The sequence below is a fragment of the Ursus americanus genome, chromosome 17 (genome assembly GCF_024610735.1).
Source record: "Ursus americanus isolate L20-20 chromosome 17, mUrsAme1.1.p, whole genome shotgun sequence".
Lineage (NCBI taxonomy): Eukaryota > Metazoa > Chordata > Mammalia > Carnivora > Ursidae > Ursus > Ursus americanus.
In genome coordinates, this window is record NC_142143.1 from 3,887,303 (window position 1) to 3,905,300 (window position 17,998).

A 17,998-nucleotide genomic window follows, 5' to 3' on the forward strand; every position below is an offset into this window, starting at 1 on the left:
CTTGCTCTTATCCACCGGTTTACTTGTTAATTTTCTGTCATTCTCATCAGAACAGAAACTTCACGTGAGCACAGACTGTGTCTGCCTTCTTTACCGCTGTACCCCCGTGCCTGCCTGGTATGCTGCTTGAGGAGACACAGGCCCTGAGCAGTTTAACAACTTGCTCAAGACCACACAGCTGGCAGTATGTGGAGGTGAGATTTAAATTCGGGTTTTTCTAACTGCAAAGCCCACGTTCTGCCATGGAGCTCCCCTTGCGCTACGTCCTGAGCCACAGTCCAGGCATTTCTGCTAGATCTACTTTCTGTGTTTCTGGGAAAGAAGCCATATTTTCCTCCTCACTCATTCCCTTCTAATTAACTACAGCAATTAATCATTACGCATTTACCGCTGTGTGGCCCTGGGCGTTAACCCCTGCAACTCAACTTCCTCATCCACGAAATGGGGTTAGTCCTAGAATATACCGTATTATTGCTCTGAAGATTAAATGATTAATATTTTCAAAGTTCTGAGAACACTGCCTGGTATGCAGAAGGCATTATGCAAGTATCTGCTGAAGAAATAAAACACATTTGGTGAGACCTCCTGTGTGTCCAGCACTGTGGAGACGGAGGCAGCAGAGACAAGGTGCAGTTTCCATATGCTTCCATCAGATATTCGCACAGTGAAGGTGTGAGGGGCCCGAAGATGTACGTCAAGCAAGAAGAGGAGGAGCTGGCAGTCATGAGTGCTTACTCTGCAACAGGTACTGTCAGCGCGTTCACTAATTTTTACCCTCAGACACTCCTTATGGGTCAGTGGTACCATGAGCGCCATTTTAGTGCTGAGGAAATGGGAGGCGCAGAGCTTACAGAGTCTGCCCAGAGTTACACGGGCGAGAGATAGGGACCCACAACCCACGTGCTCACTTCCATTTATGCCTTTCGACCACCATGCTTTACACGGCGGTGGCAAAAATTACACGCATGCTATAAAACATCACAGAAGCTCTCACTGAGCTGGTGTAAAACGAGCAGGACACGCTGTGCATAAATGAGGAACATATATGATGTTGTTTAAACAAAAACAATCCTTTAACTTCACTGGAATAACAATAAACGATGATCAAAACCTTCGAAAAGTCATTTCCACTGACGTAACTGGTTGTGAGGAGGAAAGCCTGACGAATGAGTTAATACCATAACCACTACATGTAGAGAAAAAAACCTACCTTTAAAATTCATATATGTTATAGAAGGTAAATCGAATTCATATTATAAAATATCCCCTAAATACGATTTGACGTAAAAAAAATCCAAATAAATATATAAAAATTTGTAGGGAAAAGAAAAATAGATATTATGTCATACGGGGGCAAGGGAAAAAGTGTGAATGGTTGAAGACAAGGTTTTTAATTGATTTTTATATACAGGCCACTGTGGCTGGAATTATCAGGACCGTGGACAGCGCCAAAAGCGCCCTTTCTTCCCCCCACCACCTTCCAAAGGACTGGGTTTGTATTAGACTTTGAATGTCAAGGTTCTTCCCCAACTTCTCTGCATTTTATAATTCTGTCTCAATTTTACTGACTCTCATGTAAAAACTGGTTCCTATGTGCAGAACTTACTGATAAAGTCTTCCTCCTGCAGAGACAGGCATTTCTATTACAATGTCTTTGTTTCTTCATTCAAGGATGGAAATGAAAGGGTAGTGATGACATTTAAATCCCAGGTATTCGTAAAAGAACAGGATATTGATGCTTTCAGTAGATAATGGGCTCTATATATGTATATGAGTATATTATACATTATATATATATAATACTGAATTTTTGATTTAAAATGTACTAACTGTAGCCCAAATCACCACAATCACTTCTCTATATCCCACTTCGCAAAATGGGCATCTTTTAGTAGTTTCCAAGCTCTGTGGCTAGATTCAGAAGTTACTGAACAAAAATGTATCTCAGTATTAGCTTCAAAAAAACCCCTCACCAACAACCCTATGAGGTTTATTAATATGGACACATACATATATATAAAATATGGACAAATTATAATAGCATGTTACTAAAATTGTGAAAGTAAGTATTTTTGAAATATTAACATCCACTGTTAACACATTAAACAAAATCATTCTGCAGATACTTGGACTCAATATCAAGCAGAAAAGCCTTCCTTCCCCCACTTTCTTTGATAATGAAACAGGCTAAAAAACTGAACAGCTTTGTTAGTTTGCTCTTGGAAGCAATAATATGGTCACAAAACTTGCTGCGACCATTCTGTCCCTTTACAAATGCTGTAAAGGCAGGCCTGCCTTCCTTTCTTCTTCTTCTAAAGGACTGATTGAGATGGTGATTTAATCCTCTGCAGCAAGCGTGTAAAAGGAGGCTCTCAGAATCGCCAAGTCGTGGGTAGAGGACAGGGAAGCTGTTGGTTGTGCTGGAGGGATTAGCCATCCAGGGCATCCAAGCAGCCACAATGCAGCCGTCAGCATGTTTTCACTATGCAAGCCCCACATTTCCTAGTTAGAAAACACACAGCCATTACCCCTTTCTGTGCTCCCACACAAGGCTCCCTTTTGTTTATTTGTGTTTGTTATTATATGGCTTATACCGACGTGTTTGTTTGATTCCGCTGGTGTGCATACATCCATTGAGAGAAGAAGAAAAAGAAGTGTCTATTGCAAACTTGTTAAAGGGAAAAAGGGACTCCCACTGTTTTTTTTCCTTTGGCGGGCCCTCTATTTAGAGGACAGGATGTTAACTCTTTGTGTCCCAGAAAAGAATGACTTCTTTGTGCATTTTAAATTTTGCAAAGGCTTCTTTACTGGTGGAATGTCATAAATGAGAGAAAAAAAATGTTATTCACAGATTACCACAATTCCAGAAGCTGACATTCCTTCAGAAATAGTACATTAGCACAGCGGACAACTTTTATTTTACTCTGAACATGCTTAAGCCGTTTTTACAAAAGCAATTTAAGTATGGCTACAAAAAAAAAGTTAGAAGCACTTTACTCTGGAACAATCAGTATTTCTGTAACACTTCTGGCTGAATCTTTGTTGTTTTTATTTTGGAAGATTCAACAGGAACTGCGCAAAATCTCTAGATAGCTTATAGTAACTGGCTGTTCAGGAATGTTCATACATGACCTCCCTTCTAGAGCTTTTGTTGGTTACATCAATGATCAAAAATTCCAGGGCTCGTTTAATCCAGCTCCAGCTCTAATATGAGTGTGTGTATATATATATATATATATATATATAGAGAGAGAGAGAGAGAGAGAGAGAGAGAGAAATAGAAAGATATAGGTCAAATTTACTCCCGCTCCCCAAAGCTACTTTTGCAACTCCAGAAAGCGGAGCCGTGGCATCCTTTACGAGACCGTGCCTTTGAAAGTGAACAAGACACGGACGCTCTTTAATCCCGTGGTCCTGCACAGAGAGTCCCCTTTACAGAGGCATGAAAGTGGGTCAGAGGCAGGCATTCCCCTGGGAGCACAATGGTCCGGGAGGTCTCTTCCCCGGGTGATTTGGAAAGAGAAGAGTTAATGGCCCGCACACTCTTCCCCGCTCACTCCCTGCAGCGTTCCAAAGGGCCCTGGGCTCAGTGACAGCACAGCCCAGTCCCTAAAATGAAGAGCGAGCTTCTCTATTCTTCAGCATCTCTCGAATTAATTAGCTGGAAATGAGTCTTGTCAATGTTTTGGAAAGGCAGAAAGGGTGAAAAGAGATTGCTAGAATTAATCACAGTGAGAAACTACTTCAACTGCCTGCCAGAGTGCAGAAAACCCAGCAAGCAGAGAAGAAAAGGAATCAGGCTGATTCGCCATCTGAAGGAACAAATGGAATCCAATCAAATGCTCCACTCTTTGCCAAATAAGGGATGCACCCTCGAGGAGAAGAATTTATTATCTGTTGCCACAGTAAGTACAATATATTACTTAAATGCACACTGTATCCATGGGGACAAAGGCAAACCAGACAGTTTCTAAAGCAAAGAAACAACGGAATACTCATGTACTTTCACTTTCGAGCTTATCCACATTAAACTCTATTATCTAAAGGATTCATGTGTTCCTGAATTTGCACTTAATAAATCTTCAAACACTTGCAATTTCACATACTGCAGAAGACGAAAAATCCAGGAAACAGATTCCCAAAATTCAGGTATTTCGAAGGAGAGTTCATTCACTAAGAAGAAAAAAGAAAGAACATGGCAGATATAACATCTGTTTCTAAGAGTCATCTAAGGGGGCGGGGGGGAACACAGCGACTTTTGGTCAACAGCTGAGAGAGAAACCTGAAAGAACTCACTCAGGAATATATAGGGAGCTTCCTGTTCTTTTCACAGTAGCCAACATCAGCCACCTCTCCAGGAAAATCTAGTTCCTGGCAGGAACTTTGGACCATGTAAACATTTTGACATGATTTTTATATTTCTCCCCTAAAATGAATTTGAACTTTTAAGACAATGGCCACATAAAGCCTGAACAAAAACCCAAAATTAGTGGCAATTAAATTTTGGGCTTTCTTGGCTATTTTAGAAGGCAGAGTGCTCCCATCCATGTTCTCAGGAAGGAATCCAGTCAGGGCGGAGGGGACGGGGATGGGGCAGGGGACGGGGTGGGGTAGGACCCAGAGGGGGCAGCGGCTCGCTCCAGCACACTCACCAGTGGAGGTGGGTCACTAGTAGGTTTCAGAATCAGCTTGTCACCCCTCTTCTCAACTTCAAAACCCATCTTTTTAAGGAGGGATGCGTCCGCCAGCCCTTGCTCCTCCATCTTTGCAATCAGATCTTGGTTCTGACTATTCTCCTCGGTAAGGTTTCGGATGGCATACACCACCCACTGGGTCAGGACTGGAGGCGGAGTGAAGGAATCTGCCAGCACACTTCCCGTTTCCAAAGTTCACAGGAGCGTTACTGGAAAGGGAGGGCAGGAACGGGGCGCCAGCGAACACATTCTTCCCAAGCGTGTGCTATGGATATGCATCCTAAGAGGGAAGTCGTGAAACAGCCGTGACATGCATCATACGTGTATGTCCCACATGTGTGCACGTGTGCGATGTCGGGCACACAGAGGTACTTCATCAAGATTTGATGAATGAACGGGCAGGGAAGTCTACGCACACGCACACGCGCGCGCACACACATGCACGCGCGCACAGTTAGATAACCATGTTACTGAGCCACCAGGGAAAGAATAAGAGCATGACAGCGTTAGTCACAAAGATGCCAAGTCAGAAGCAGACAAGAGACTCATCTTGTTTAAAGCAAGCTCAGTTATAAATAAGAACTGCTTCCTAGGAGTCATCATGGAATTTCCCTCACTCGGCTGCATTTTAAAGACGGAGCTAGAAAGCCTTTGAAGGATTTGCTGTACTTAGTTTGAACACTTGTGCTCCCAGGAAAGCACCTTGTCCTCTGCCTTGCTGCGCCCCCGCCCTCATTCTGCATGTTCTGCACAGCGTCCTTCACAGCAGACAGAAGACAGCCCACGAAGAAGACGGAATCGCCGTATTCTTTACTGAGGTCTTTTATTTAGTGACCAAGAACTGTGTAAATCTCTGGAAAGCATTACACTGCTGCTCTGTGTCGTTCTAGAAAAGACTGTAGAGAAACTGCCTTGGGTACCAACCAGTCTTTGGCGCTGGTAACAGGGATGCATAAGCAATGCCCAGAACAGTGGGCCCGGCACCCTCTGTTGGTCTGGAGGGAATAACCAAACACCTAGGGGGGAGTTAACACTTTCTCCAAGAAAGCAAGGCCTCCCTGCCCACGATTGGATGGAAGTTGGCGAGAAAAACAAGCCCTTTCCCCTGACTGCCGGATGTTTCCCGTGCAGGCATTTCTGATGTCAGGATGAGGGCATCTGTGACCTCAGGTTGTATCAGACTCTTTAGCCTGAAGGGTCAACGCTTCTGACCCTGTCCTAGCTCCCAGCACAGCGGTGAGGCCAGGACTGAGACCGTTCCAGCCCCCTCAGCTGGACGCAGGAAGCCACAGAGAAAGGCTTGGATGTGCACAAAGCCTGTGGCTCTTTCCTGCAGAGTCTGAGGAAGACTGGGAGTCAGACTGCGTCTCTAGCTCAGTAACCTCCAAGCAAGACAGTAAAAAATGAGCCTGGCAACCGAGATGCCGGAAACACGGCCGCTTTATGTTCAGCACAGATCTTCTGGGGTTTTAAAAGGTTGCTCCATCCCAGTCCCTCCGACGCACCCACGCCGGTTCACAATCCCGACAAGGCCTTCGAGCTCCTCATGGCCTCCTGCACGCCCCTGATCACAGACGGTCCACGCGGGCCCTGCCTCTCCCGGCTCCTCCCGGCTGGGGCCACCGGCAGCCCCGAGAACAGGATGAGCAGATGTTTGCTGAATGAATGACCCACCGGTCTCTGGAGCTGTATCATCAAAACCACTTGTGAGTATACATGACTAACCTGCTCCAGATGGCACAGAATAGCAACGGCTGATGTCCAGCTGATGCTGATTCTATCATTAGTTGTCTCCCTTTGGTGAGAGAATGTCCTTCTGCCATTTACTCGTCATCCTTCGATGATAAAGCCCAGTACCTTTATAAGGGCTGTACTTCCTTTCTGAAGACAGAATCCGCACAAATACTCAAACGCACGAAACCTAACTGTGACCTTCTCCCCTTTTCCACAATCACTGAACCCCTACACTAGGCCAGTGTAGAGAATAAAAATGAGGGTCCTGGATGACAAAGACTTCTAACGTGTTAGTGAATTTCTGAACCATGAATTGTTTGCTGCAAGTAATTTCTCACCCAGAATGACATTCTACAAATTCGTTTCCTCACTTTTTGTACAAAAAGGGGAAGGCAGTGTCAGACCTGACTGAAGGAGCAAACAACTGACGGGTAAATTTAGGCAACAAAGGGTAGAAGACGGAAGAATTCCAGCTCACGTGTAGGATTCCTGAGTGCTAACGACAGGAGGAAAGCACTTCTTTCTAAAACTTCCTGGTAACTCACTGAAATGTGACTGAAGCAGGAAACCCGAAACTCCCCTCTATGCCCCGAGAGCTCCTGGAAATGGGAGGGGGGCTGGCTCGGTAATGGAGGAACCCAGCTCCAGCCTCCGTGCTTCCAGACGAACGGCAGACTGTCCCTGCCGAATGAGCCAACATTCAGAGCTGCAGTGATCGGCCTGCCCGTTACAGCGCAAACAAGACCCCCGCCCAAGGGCCGCCGTGCACCTCTCCCGCCAGGCGCCCTTCGCAATGGGGCTCCAGCAACATCGCCATGCCGGGCGCTGCCTCCGGACGGGGTCGGTGAGGGGTACCCAGCGCGTGTTTGCAGAGCACTCCACAGCAGCCCTCGGCCCGCCCGCTGCACCACACTCACCGGTCTGTGAGCCTCGCTGAGGGCAGGAGCCACTCTCATCTCTGCGTCGCCAGCGCCCAGTCTCGCTCCTGACACACGTGGGCTGTGGACACTATGTGAGCTAGGAGTGTGTCTGTGTGTCCACCCAAACACCCTGCGAACTCCTCCTGAGCAAGTGTGAGGTCTCGTGCACGGCGCCGGGCGACGTCTGCTGGACGTCTGATCCAGGGAGCCCTATCTCCACTCAGCACGTGGGTGGGGCCCTGGTGACACCGCAGTGACCAGTGACCCGCACAAGCTCTGTTTTTCCTTCTTGTTCTCGGGGTGGTTTCCTGACTCAGGGCTTTGCAGGGTGGAGGGATGAGATGAAAGTAAACCCATATAAATGCAACCCAGGCAAGAAAGTGTGTGCGCTGTGTCAACAAAGGGTCCATGACGACAGAGCCCAGGAGAATTCCCACCATGTGGGCAGCCGAGAGGGTAGATCTCAAGCGCGCTCATCGCTCATCGTGGTAAAGCAACCGCCCAGTTTTACATCTAGGGAGAGGTGCACAGAGGAGACCGGGAGTGGTGAAGAGTCCCGACGGGCAGACCTGGCCAGGGCGCTGCTCCCAGCAGGGCCAGCATCACGCCAGGAACAAAACTTAACAGCTGTGAACTTCTCAAAGGACAGATCCCCAGCACAGCCACCAATGGATGACCTAACAGGAGAGGCAGTAAAGCCCAAAGCAGAAAAGGCACTTTCATCTTTTCCCCAGATTCACAGGACCAGATGATGTGTGTGGAGGGAGCAGAGGGGCTGGGAGAAGCATGGCCACACACTGGGGCCCGCTCCTTTGCACACCTCGAAAATGAGAAATAACCAATGGCAAAACTCCCACCCTTTCACTTAAATGTTCGCTTCACGTTCTTGCATGAGGGAAAGGGTATCTCCTCCTTAGAAGAGGAGGATTTTGTGGAGTCAGAACACAGCGTTCCGCCACACACTTCCTGGGCAGATACGAAAGGCGTGTTCGGCACCTCCACCCTCAGGAGCTCCCACACTCGGGGACTGTGTTGTCTGCCTCTAAATTAAGTGCCACACAGACACGCTCGACTTTGTCCCTACTTCCAGTGAGAACGCTTCAGCACTACTGTCTGGGGTCTCTGACTTAGTAATAATTAAAAAACTGAATTTAGTGGTTGTTTCTTTCCTACAATTTGGTTTGAAAAGAGAAAACACTGAAACACAGCCCTTGCATGCACGAGCCCGGCTCATGAATATGTATGACTGTCCTTGTTAGTGCTGTGAACGCCCAGAGCCCCCGCACAGCCCGCGCAGCCCCCAGTGTCACTAGGGAGATTAAAGCGAGTCCCAGTTAATATTCACACTGCCCTCTTGTTCCCTCTCTAAAGAGACAGACGGAAAGAAAGAGTGGGGGAGAAAATTAAACATCTTCTAAAGTCTAATCCTACCAACACGTGAAGTGCTTTATTGTGTGCTTAGCTTTGGAGAGAAGGTTCTAAAGTTTCCATAGCTACTACAAATACAAGGCGCGAGCCTGTGAGCTACAAAACTACCTTGCAAGAGCCCTGCCATCAGCTCTCTCGAGTGAGGACTCCGCAGGGCTGGCCGGCTCCTCGGCGGGGCACTCTTGGTGTGATGACAGTGGTGACCCAACAGCTCAAAACTGCTGTGTTTGGGAGGGTGAAGGCCACTCCTGGGCCCGGAGCCACAGCTCCGGCTTCAGAAAGATGCAGGCCCAGCACCGAACCCTGTGGCCTGGCACAAGGGAGGCAAGGAGGTGTTCGCGGGGCACAAAAATGGGGGCTGGCAGACGACATGAGCTAGAAAAAAGTATCTCACGGCAAGGATATTACTAGCCAGCAGATGTATGTGTCAAATTCACTTTATAGATTATTTGAGAGAGAGAGAGAGTGCATGAGCCGGGGGGGGGGGGCAAAGAGGGGGACGGCAGAGGGAGAAGCAGGCCCCCTGCTGATCAGGGAGCCTGACAGGACTCATCCCAGTTCCCTGGGATCATGACCTGAGCCGAAGGCAGCCGCTTAACCAACTGAGCCCCCCAGGGACCCCTCCAAAATTCACTTGAAAGCCAGGTGAGTGAAAACACTAAAGCTGGAACTGTCCGATGAGGAAGACTCCATCTAAGAAAGGCAACACCTTTCAGTTACCAGGACCAGCAACACTTGTAAAGTCCCGCGCCATACGGAACGCAGGGCCCGGGGGGACAGGGCCTCCGTTCTGGTCACTGCTCTAGCTCTCTAGCTGGAAAACTGCTGCGAACAGGGGTCGGCAAATTAGGGCTTGTGTTTTTGTGCAGATGCAAGTTAAGTTTTTGTATCTTTAAATGCTTGGGGGAAAAATCAAAAGACTACTACTGTGTGATAAGTGAAAATTATTTGAAACTCAAACTTCAGTATCCATAATAAATAAAGTTTTATTGGCACGCAGTCACGCCCATTCATTTATGTACCAACTATGGCTGCTTTTAGCTCCAATGGCTGAGCCACGGAGCTGCGGCAGAGACAGTACGGCCAGCAAAGCCAGAAATACTTACCAAATTTAAACCTTTACAGAAAAGGCTGGCCAACCTCTGGCCCAGAACATGCAACGACATCAGTATTTGTTGAATTTTATAAACGAGCTTTTAAAAGCACTGGCATTGAAAACCTTACATTATTTAAATTAAAATAATTTAAATATATTAAAAGACGGTACGGACATGTGTGTGTACCTACTATATATGTCCTATCCATATAAGATGCCGGAAGTAATTTACATCTAGAGATGTATGGCGTCCACATCTATAGGTAATATAACGTATGCTCTGTATATTACAGATAGATGCACTGCATTTTAGTATCTGCATTTAATTTGTGCCTCCAGAATATATTCTTTAAAATTATTTGTAGGCAACAAACCCATTTATGGCGAGGGATTTACGTACTGCCTAAGAAAGCATACTACGTAACAGGGCGGAGAGTATGAACAACCTTGTACGGGGAGGTCGGCCCGGGCAGAGGATGCCCAGCGAGGCAAGCCCGCTTCAGCAGGCTTTCACAGAAGCTGCGCAGTAAGGTTTGCTGAAGATGAGGAAGGCTCGGAATAACTTCCGTATCCAAAGTAATACCTTCACAGAATTGGTAAAATTGCAGAATTTTTCAGAGTGCAAGAAAGGAGTTTAGTTTAAAATGGTTCAGGCAATGCTTTACATTGCTAAAAACCAAAAAACTTCTAAATACACCAAGTCTGTCAGCCAAAGAACAAGGACGGGACGTGGCATCGAAACGGTGACTTCTCCTCCTGCTGCAAGGACCTACTTCCGCCTTCCTCCTAGACACTCAAGTCCGAGGAACTGCCCTCGTGTCGGGGTGGCATGTTTCAGGGGGGCGGCGTTCCCCGAGTCCCCATCAAGCTCAGCCCTGCTCTCCCAAGTATTCACTTTCTGAGGGAAAACATGGCACGTCCCCAACTGCTGCCCAGGGCCCCCCGGGCCCCCCTGAGCCTTGTGCTGGAGGAGGAGGAGCTCGTGCAAACCACGGAGGACTTCCGAGTGGAGGTGGTGAAGGAGGAAGAGCTCACACAACTCAGAGGCGTTGGGAGGGTAAGGAGGTGCCGAGCTGCAGACGCAGGAGGGACGGCAGCTTAGCTGTGACACTGAGCAGGAGACGTGGTCGGGCAGGAGAGGTCCTTGTGCAGGGACAGACCTGGAAAACACCGGTGCCCTTCCTCCCCAAAGCAGCCGGCGCCTCTCCTGCACCGGCTGCCTCCACCTCCAAATGCCGACATACTTCACCTCCCTTCCACCTCCGTCTACCATAGTCGCTGTCTGCTCCTAACTCTTGTTACGTCATTCAGCTAACTACACACTCTTCTCCATCAGAAAATTAAAGTCGGAGTCTTTGCTGTGCGGATTCAATCCGGGGTCTCCGTGCATGCTGCTGGAAACCGGAGTGTGCCCAACAACCACCACAAACCACCCACTTGGCTCCCTCTTTCTTCTCCAAATTGTTGGTCTATCTGGTTTCTAATTTCCCTCCGCACTTTTGTATTTTAATATGAGGGAACATCTGTGGTTCAAGTGTCTCAGCGTCGTGCCGATACGTGCTGCCACGGGCTCCGCGGCATGTCGTGTCTTAACAGCACTCACACACGGATAGGTGCGCCCTCTCTTATTTGCCAATTACTGGCTAATTGTGACTCCTGAGAGTGGTGAAAACAACAACGCTAACAGCAGAGGGTGGGGGAACAAATAACTGCCAGATTTGTAGATTACAGGCCCCCATCTGAAGAACATGAAGTAATACTCGGGGTTAGCATGTGCCCCAAGAAGGAGCAGTTTGTCTTCTCAGAGGGAAAAGTCATCCCAGAAACGCCATCTCTGAAAGTACAGGCTGTCTGCTGGCCTCTAGATCCCTAGGGAACTGGGACATCAAAGAAGTGCCACAAGGCCCAGGAAAACAAACTGCCCGATTCCGACAGAACTGTGTCCATGCAAGTGCCAACCAAAGACATTTTATCTCCAGGCCTAACCCACATCGGCACTCTCTTAGTGGTTCTGAAACAAAGGGCACATTCTCTGTCCTTGGCATGCACAATTTACTTTCCGTAAGTGGACCTTTTCTGGGGGCGATCCGACAGTGACCACCTCACCGGCCTCCTCCCCTTTCCCCAGCCCAAAACATGTCACCACCCCACACGGCCCTGTGTCCTCAGCAACAGCACACATGCGTGCACGGTCTGGGCCCTTTACAAATCCCAGATGTAAAAGCCCAAGCCTCCAAGAGAGCAAAGGAGATGTCGCTGTCACCGCGACCAGCCAGCCTGTCCATCTGGCAGGGGAGTGACGGGAAGATGATACCCTGCCCTCCGTCACCACATGCACTCCCCACTCCAAAAGCTTCTGTGGCCGAGCAAGGGCCGCACGGCAGGTACCTCACATCCACGGGGTTTTGGTGGTGAAGGATCCTACGGCCCTGAAACTAATTTTGTACGTTACATATTCTGGAATCGTTTTGCTCGCCACTTGAAAGCATAGTGTGGTACGAAGAGTCAGAGTCTGGCGTCCGTGTCACACAACAGGTTTCGGGATCAGAAACAACCAATACCACTTCTAACTTAAACCACACGAAAGGCTTCTGGGGCCATGAAGTAGTTCCATTTGTATTTGGGGCAGCCCTCCAATGTCGCTTCTGAGCCGCCAGCTGCGCCTCCGCGTGCCGTGTGCTCAGCCGGGCCGGAGCATGGCTGGTGTGTCCCAGACGTTCAATAAACGGCGCCCGAATGATTCCTCTAGAGCCCCTCGTGTCCCTCCCCTCCGGGACCCTCCCTCTCGGTGCCCCTTCTTAGGCTGCTGTCACTGGGTAAATCTGAGTCCCTCCGCAGAGCGTGCGCGCCTGCGCGCTGGGACCGCGGTCCTCGTCACCGAGTTCCTGGCACACACACAGGAGACATGGTGTAGCTATTTGCTGGACGAACGTCCCTTGCTGCCTGCTTGCTCTCTACCTGAAGCTCTTCCACAGCATCTGGACCGTACGTGAGAGGTTACCGAGTAAACGCACGCAGATGCCCAGCGCTATCCAAAGTCAGCCCTGGTGCTGCAGGGGTGGGGTCGCCACAGCTGAGCTGGCTGGGCTGAGCGTGCGGGGCCCACGCACGGAGAGCGTGTGCTGCCCCCAGGATCGCCAGGCCCCGAGGACGGACAGGGTGTGAGCAGAAGCCAGCGGGGGCGCAGCAGAGACACCCCGGAAGCTCAAGGCCCCGCCTGCCAGGCAGGAGGGTGTCTGTCAAGTACGCGATGCTCCTCGGGATAAAGGACCGGTCGGGTAACAAGCTGCCTCAAACGAGCTCCTCTTCAGGGACCGCGTTATCACTGCTTCAGTGCAACAGAAGATTGAATCCCAGCGTCTCTTACATAAAGCAAGAGTGTCAGTTTGTCTGCATAAAATAGTCACAGTGATAATAGTAACATAATGGCGGCAGCCATCCCACGCCCAGGACACGTCGGGGGCCGTGCTAGGCACTCAGAGAAAGCATTCAATCCTCTACAAACACGCTATTATCATCCCCATTTTACTGATGAGAACACAAGCCACAGGAGGCTTGGGCTTGTCCGCAGTCACATGACTGGAAGTGGCCGAGCCAGCGTCGGATGCGGGCTCCGGCGTCCGCTGTCGGACCGACGCTGCCACACCGCTTCCAAGCACCTGGCAGTGAGCACGGCTGGCAAGGAGAGACGTCTGCGGGAGGGGCAGGCGGTCCTGCCTCCTGCTCAGTCTGACTTCGAGCTTCTAAGCTTTGCCTTCACCATCCGTTAAAGGAACGCTCGGTCTTCTGACACTTGAAATAAGGTCCCTGTCTCTTCAGGGAAATCCCAAAGGATAAAACAAGCTTGGAGATACTAGCTAGAGTGAGCGCCTCTGCAAAATAACTCGGAAAGTAGCTAATGAACAGCTCAAAATGAAATTAACATTTGGAGTAGAAAAAGTAAGTAGACTCGTCTAAATGACGGAAGACTAGCGCTGGCCGAGCACTGATGGCGTCCGAAGTCACTGAAGCACAGCTAAGGCTCAGAAGTACTTCCAAGGTACCAGGGCTTACACGAAGAACAGAGTGGGGATGCCGGCAGACTTCCGACGAGGCACAGCACGTACCAAAGAGTCAGGGAGGGTTCTCCTGCTGCGGACGCTAGGTGCCGAACACCTACTGTCACTGTCCTGGGCCCAGATGTCACTAGTCGCCTGGGGACGGTCTGCTCCATGGGTCACCGTGACCATCCTGGCTTGCCTCTCCCCCTCTCCCCCTGCTCCTTGCCAAGTCCCAGAAAATCAGCCGTCAAGAGTGGGTGGGCCTGCAGGTGCTGGGTCATCCCGCTGCAAAGCAAGCATGGAAGAGGGTGGTGGTTCCCATTCGTGCTGTTGGCTTCCGTTTCTACCACAGTAACCACTGAGCTAAGAACGGGGCGCAGACCCGGAATGCTCACTGATCCTTGTTATGGGAGGAGTTCTGCTGTATCCATTTCAAGGTGAAGACAATTTATAATGTGCAGATACCTTCCACAGTAACTGGAAAGAACCACCACGGACCCCCCAGATGACTTAAAGGCCACAGCTGGTCGTGGTGGTGACATTAAGTTCTAAAGCTCCTCCCGGACACTCGTCTGTCTTACAGCTTCTAGAGCACCGGCTGCTCACTTCGGGGAAAATCCTATTCAGTTATAGACACCTAACACTCCCAACACGTCCTTCCTCCTTTCTACCAACAATATGCTTCTTGAGCATGACCCTGGAATGAGCGCGGGGTGTAGATACGAACAGACTCAGGCTGCTGGTCACACGCCCGGCTGTCCAAAGCACTGAACCACGATCGAGTCACTCACGCAGCAAACGTGAAGACACTGCGCCTGGTGCTGGGGACGCCACGGCTCCCAACATGGCCACGTCCCCACCCGTGCGGCACCTATGTTCCAGAGACCAACGCGTCGCACGAGGGCGGTCGGAGGACGCCTCTCTGAGGAGGCACCACCAAGCTGAGACCCACGAGACAAACAGAAATCAGTCGCCTGGTCAGCTAGCGAGCGGGGCAGACAGCTGTGGGCTGCACATAAGCCACGGGGTGCCAAGATCCGTCGAGGGGGCACCTCTGTGCTGGAGCGGGATGTGCGGAGAGCAGAAGGGAATGAGGCAGAGGCAGGCAGACACCGCACCCTCTGGGGATTCAGGAGATGGTAAGGAGTCTGCGTTTTATTCCAGTACAATTAGCAGCTGTAGCAGGAGCAAAGTAGAAAAACCAAGACACCCTCTTGGGCAGCTGTGTGGACGGCGGTTTGGAGAGAGGCAAGCGTGGGAAGGGGAGGCATGAGGAGCCCTCAGTGGCCAGAGGAAGGTCGTGGAACAGGCCAGACCCGGGCTCAAATTCCAACGCTGCCATTTCATAAGACGTGTGACTTTGGGCAGTTTATAGAAGCTTGCCAGGGTAAAGCTGGTCAGGTCATCTGTGGGGACTGCAGGAGGGGACGTCTGCGGGGTGTCTCGTCCCGCACCCAGCACCCCTGAGAGACAGCCTGGGGCCCCAGGCGGGCTGTGGAAGGCCCGGCTCCCATCTGGCCTGGGGCTCCATCACCCTCTGCCTCAGCTTCTTCTCCTGTTCAGTGAGGGGGACAAAGCCATTCCCTAGCGTGTCAGAGGGCAGCCCAGACTGAGAAGCAGCTCTTGGGTCCTGGAGTCAGAAAGTGCAGGTTCCAAATGCCATGCCTGCTGCTCACCAGTGCAGAGCCGTGGCCAGTTACAAAGCCTTCTGCCTCAACTTCCTCTTCTCTAAAATGGGGATCACGACAGTATCTGTCTCAGAGTAGTCATGAGGTTTAAATAAAATCCTGATGCCCAGCATGAAAGAGGCTAGTTCTGTTAGACACACAGGCCGGTCACTATTGCTGCGGTTAACGAAGCTGGGCTACAGAAAGTGCTGGATCACCTCTGTGGGTAAAACCTGTCTATTCAATTGTCAAAACCAGTTAGTTCTCCAGCTGCTGCCCCACCCCCCAGCCCACGTGACCTGTTCAATGCATCCCTGGAATGAGTTTCCCCACCAGCATCTGAGGCCACATGGGGGTCTCGTTAAGCACCAATCCTGGCTTTCTCCATTCTCACTTTGTCAATTTTCAACGAAGGGACAGAGAGTAAAGGTGATAACCATGGAGGGAGGGAGGAGCGGAAACAGTATGTCTGTGCATCCCCCTCTGTGTGCTCAGGAAGCAGCAAGTAAGGTCCGTGATGGGGAAGACCTGGTGCCACAGGGGTCCTGACCTTCGTGGAACATTCGCGGAAAGCAGCGCGTAACTCCACATGATTATCACAGTCACAATGTTACATGACAGCAGAAGATGAAACGATGAAAAGGGGTCTTGCTTGAACCGGGATCACGGAAGACTCTTCTCCAGTAGGTAACATTTATTTCAAACTGGAAGACCCAGCAGGGGCTGGCCAGTGTACGCAGGGGAGAAGTCCAGGCAGAGGAGCAGCGCGTGCAAGCCTGGAGAGGAAAGAGCTGGGGGTACCTATGGAGGGAGGCCAGTGCGCCAGGAGGGAAACGAGGAGGGGCTGATGGGCGGGGTCGGGCAGGGAGGCAGAAGGTCTAGAAGATGCGCCCCCTCCCCACCCTGCTCAAGCCAGCACTTATACGGCGCCCTCTTCGCCAGGGACAACCTGAAAAGAGGTAAATCAGACGCATTTGCCTTCAGGGAGCTCACAGTTGGGGACAGGTGGCAGAGCCAGCGGGGCGCGTCAGAAGCTCCTGGGGGCAGAGAAGACAAGATAGGCCAGGGCTCCTTCCCTGGGAAGCCCAGTGCCTGTCCTCAAGGCGCCCCCCACCAGACCCGCAGGCTCCTCGACAACACGGAGGGGGTCTCCTCCTTGGCCAGCACTGCATCCCCAGCAGCGAGAACGGTGTCGAGGGCGTGTCCTAGCAGACAGCAGGAAACACATGCAGAACGCACAGATGGAAGCAGTGACAAAGACACCAGGGACCGGAATCCAGCAACCCAGGAAAAGGCTCATGTCTGAAAGTCTGTTTAACATTCGAAATTGGCTTGACCTATAACCAGGATGGTCACGTCCTAGTAATGAAGACGGTATCAGGTAGGGACCATGGAAGAGCAATCTTCCGAACACAGAACAGAGAGCCAGAAACAGAATCGTGCCCATGGGACAGTGACTTATGGCAAGAGGTGGCCCTGTGGAGCCAGCGGTGAAAGGAAGGTCTTCTCGGTACTGGGGGCAACTGCAGAACCACAGGGGACCCCTCCTGTACACCCTGGTAAGAGTTAGCTTCCGGGAGACTTCAGATCTGTCAGAAAGGCAAAACTAGACAGCTTCCAGCGAAAACACAGAAAAAGGCTCTTCTAGCCCCAGGGTCTCAGTGAGACACAAAACCCACTAACTGTAGAGGGAAGAAAAAAATCACCCGAGCACCCCAGAAGACAGATCAGAGGTCAGCGCTGGAAAGTGGTGCTGGGTGAGAAGGGGCCCAAAGGAGCCCTCCAGGGGACGGGACCGGTCTGTATCTTCATCTGGGTGACCACGGCAAGGGTGCGTACGTATGCAGAGACGCCCACACGGTGTACACAGTACACTAACATATCAATAATAAAGACACCGTAAGAAAAAATAAAAAAGAAAAAAATAAAACAAGCCATGGATAGGAGAGACTCTTTCAATGCACAGAAATAAACAAAAAATTCACACCCTGAATACAGGAAACATTTCCATGAATCAATTTCAGAAAAAAAAAAAAAACGTAAATAGAGACAAAAAAATATTTGACAGCATCTTCGTAACACAGGAAGTCTCAATGGTCGGTAAGCATCAATACGTGCTTATGACTAATTAGATTCCAACAGCATCACGGAGCGTGCTGTAGTCATCAGAAGGGCAATCATTTTAAAGTCTGTATCAAGGGCTGGGGAGAATGTAGGACAGGAGTACACACTGGGACAGCTGATTCTGAAAAGTTTGGTGTTATGGAGAATGGTGTTGAAGATAAGCAAGCTACAAGACAGAAATTCCAGAAACACTCACAGCACCATTCACTATTAAATGTAATGGCCCCCAAGTGGAAATACCCAAATGTCCACCAACAGCTCAATGAAGAAGTGACTGTTGGGTGTTCTTGCAATG

At 50.1% G+C, this 17,998-nt stretch overlaps 1 protein-coding gene across 1 annotated transcript in view; it reads right to left on the bottom strand.

The window, feature by feature from the left end:
* Positions 1 to 2,899: 2,899 nt before the first annotated feature.
* ATXN10 (ataxin 10) overlaps positions 2,900 to 17,998 on the bottom strand; it is a 165,661-nt gene continuing 150,562 nt past the window's right edge. The window contains exons 11-12 of the mRNA XM_045779755.2: positions 4,653 to 4,840; positions 2,900 to 4,173 (exon numbers count right to left, since the gene is read on the bottom strand). Coding sequence (XP_045635711.1) covers positions 4,171 to 4,173; positions 4,653 to 4,840 — 191 coding nt within the window. The 3' untranslated portion in view covers positions 2,900 to 4,170. The remainder of the gene's footprint in view (positions 4,174 to 4,652; positions 4,841 to 17,998) is intronic.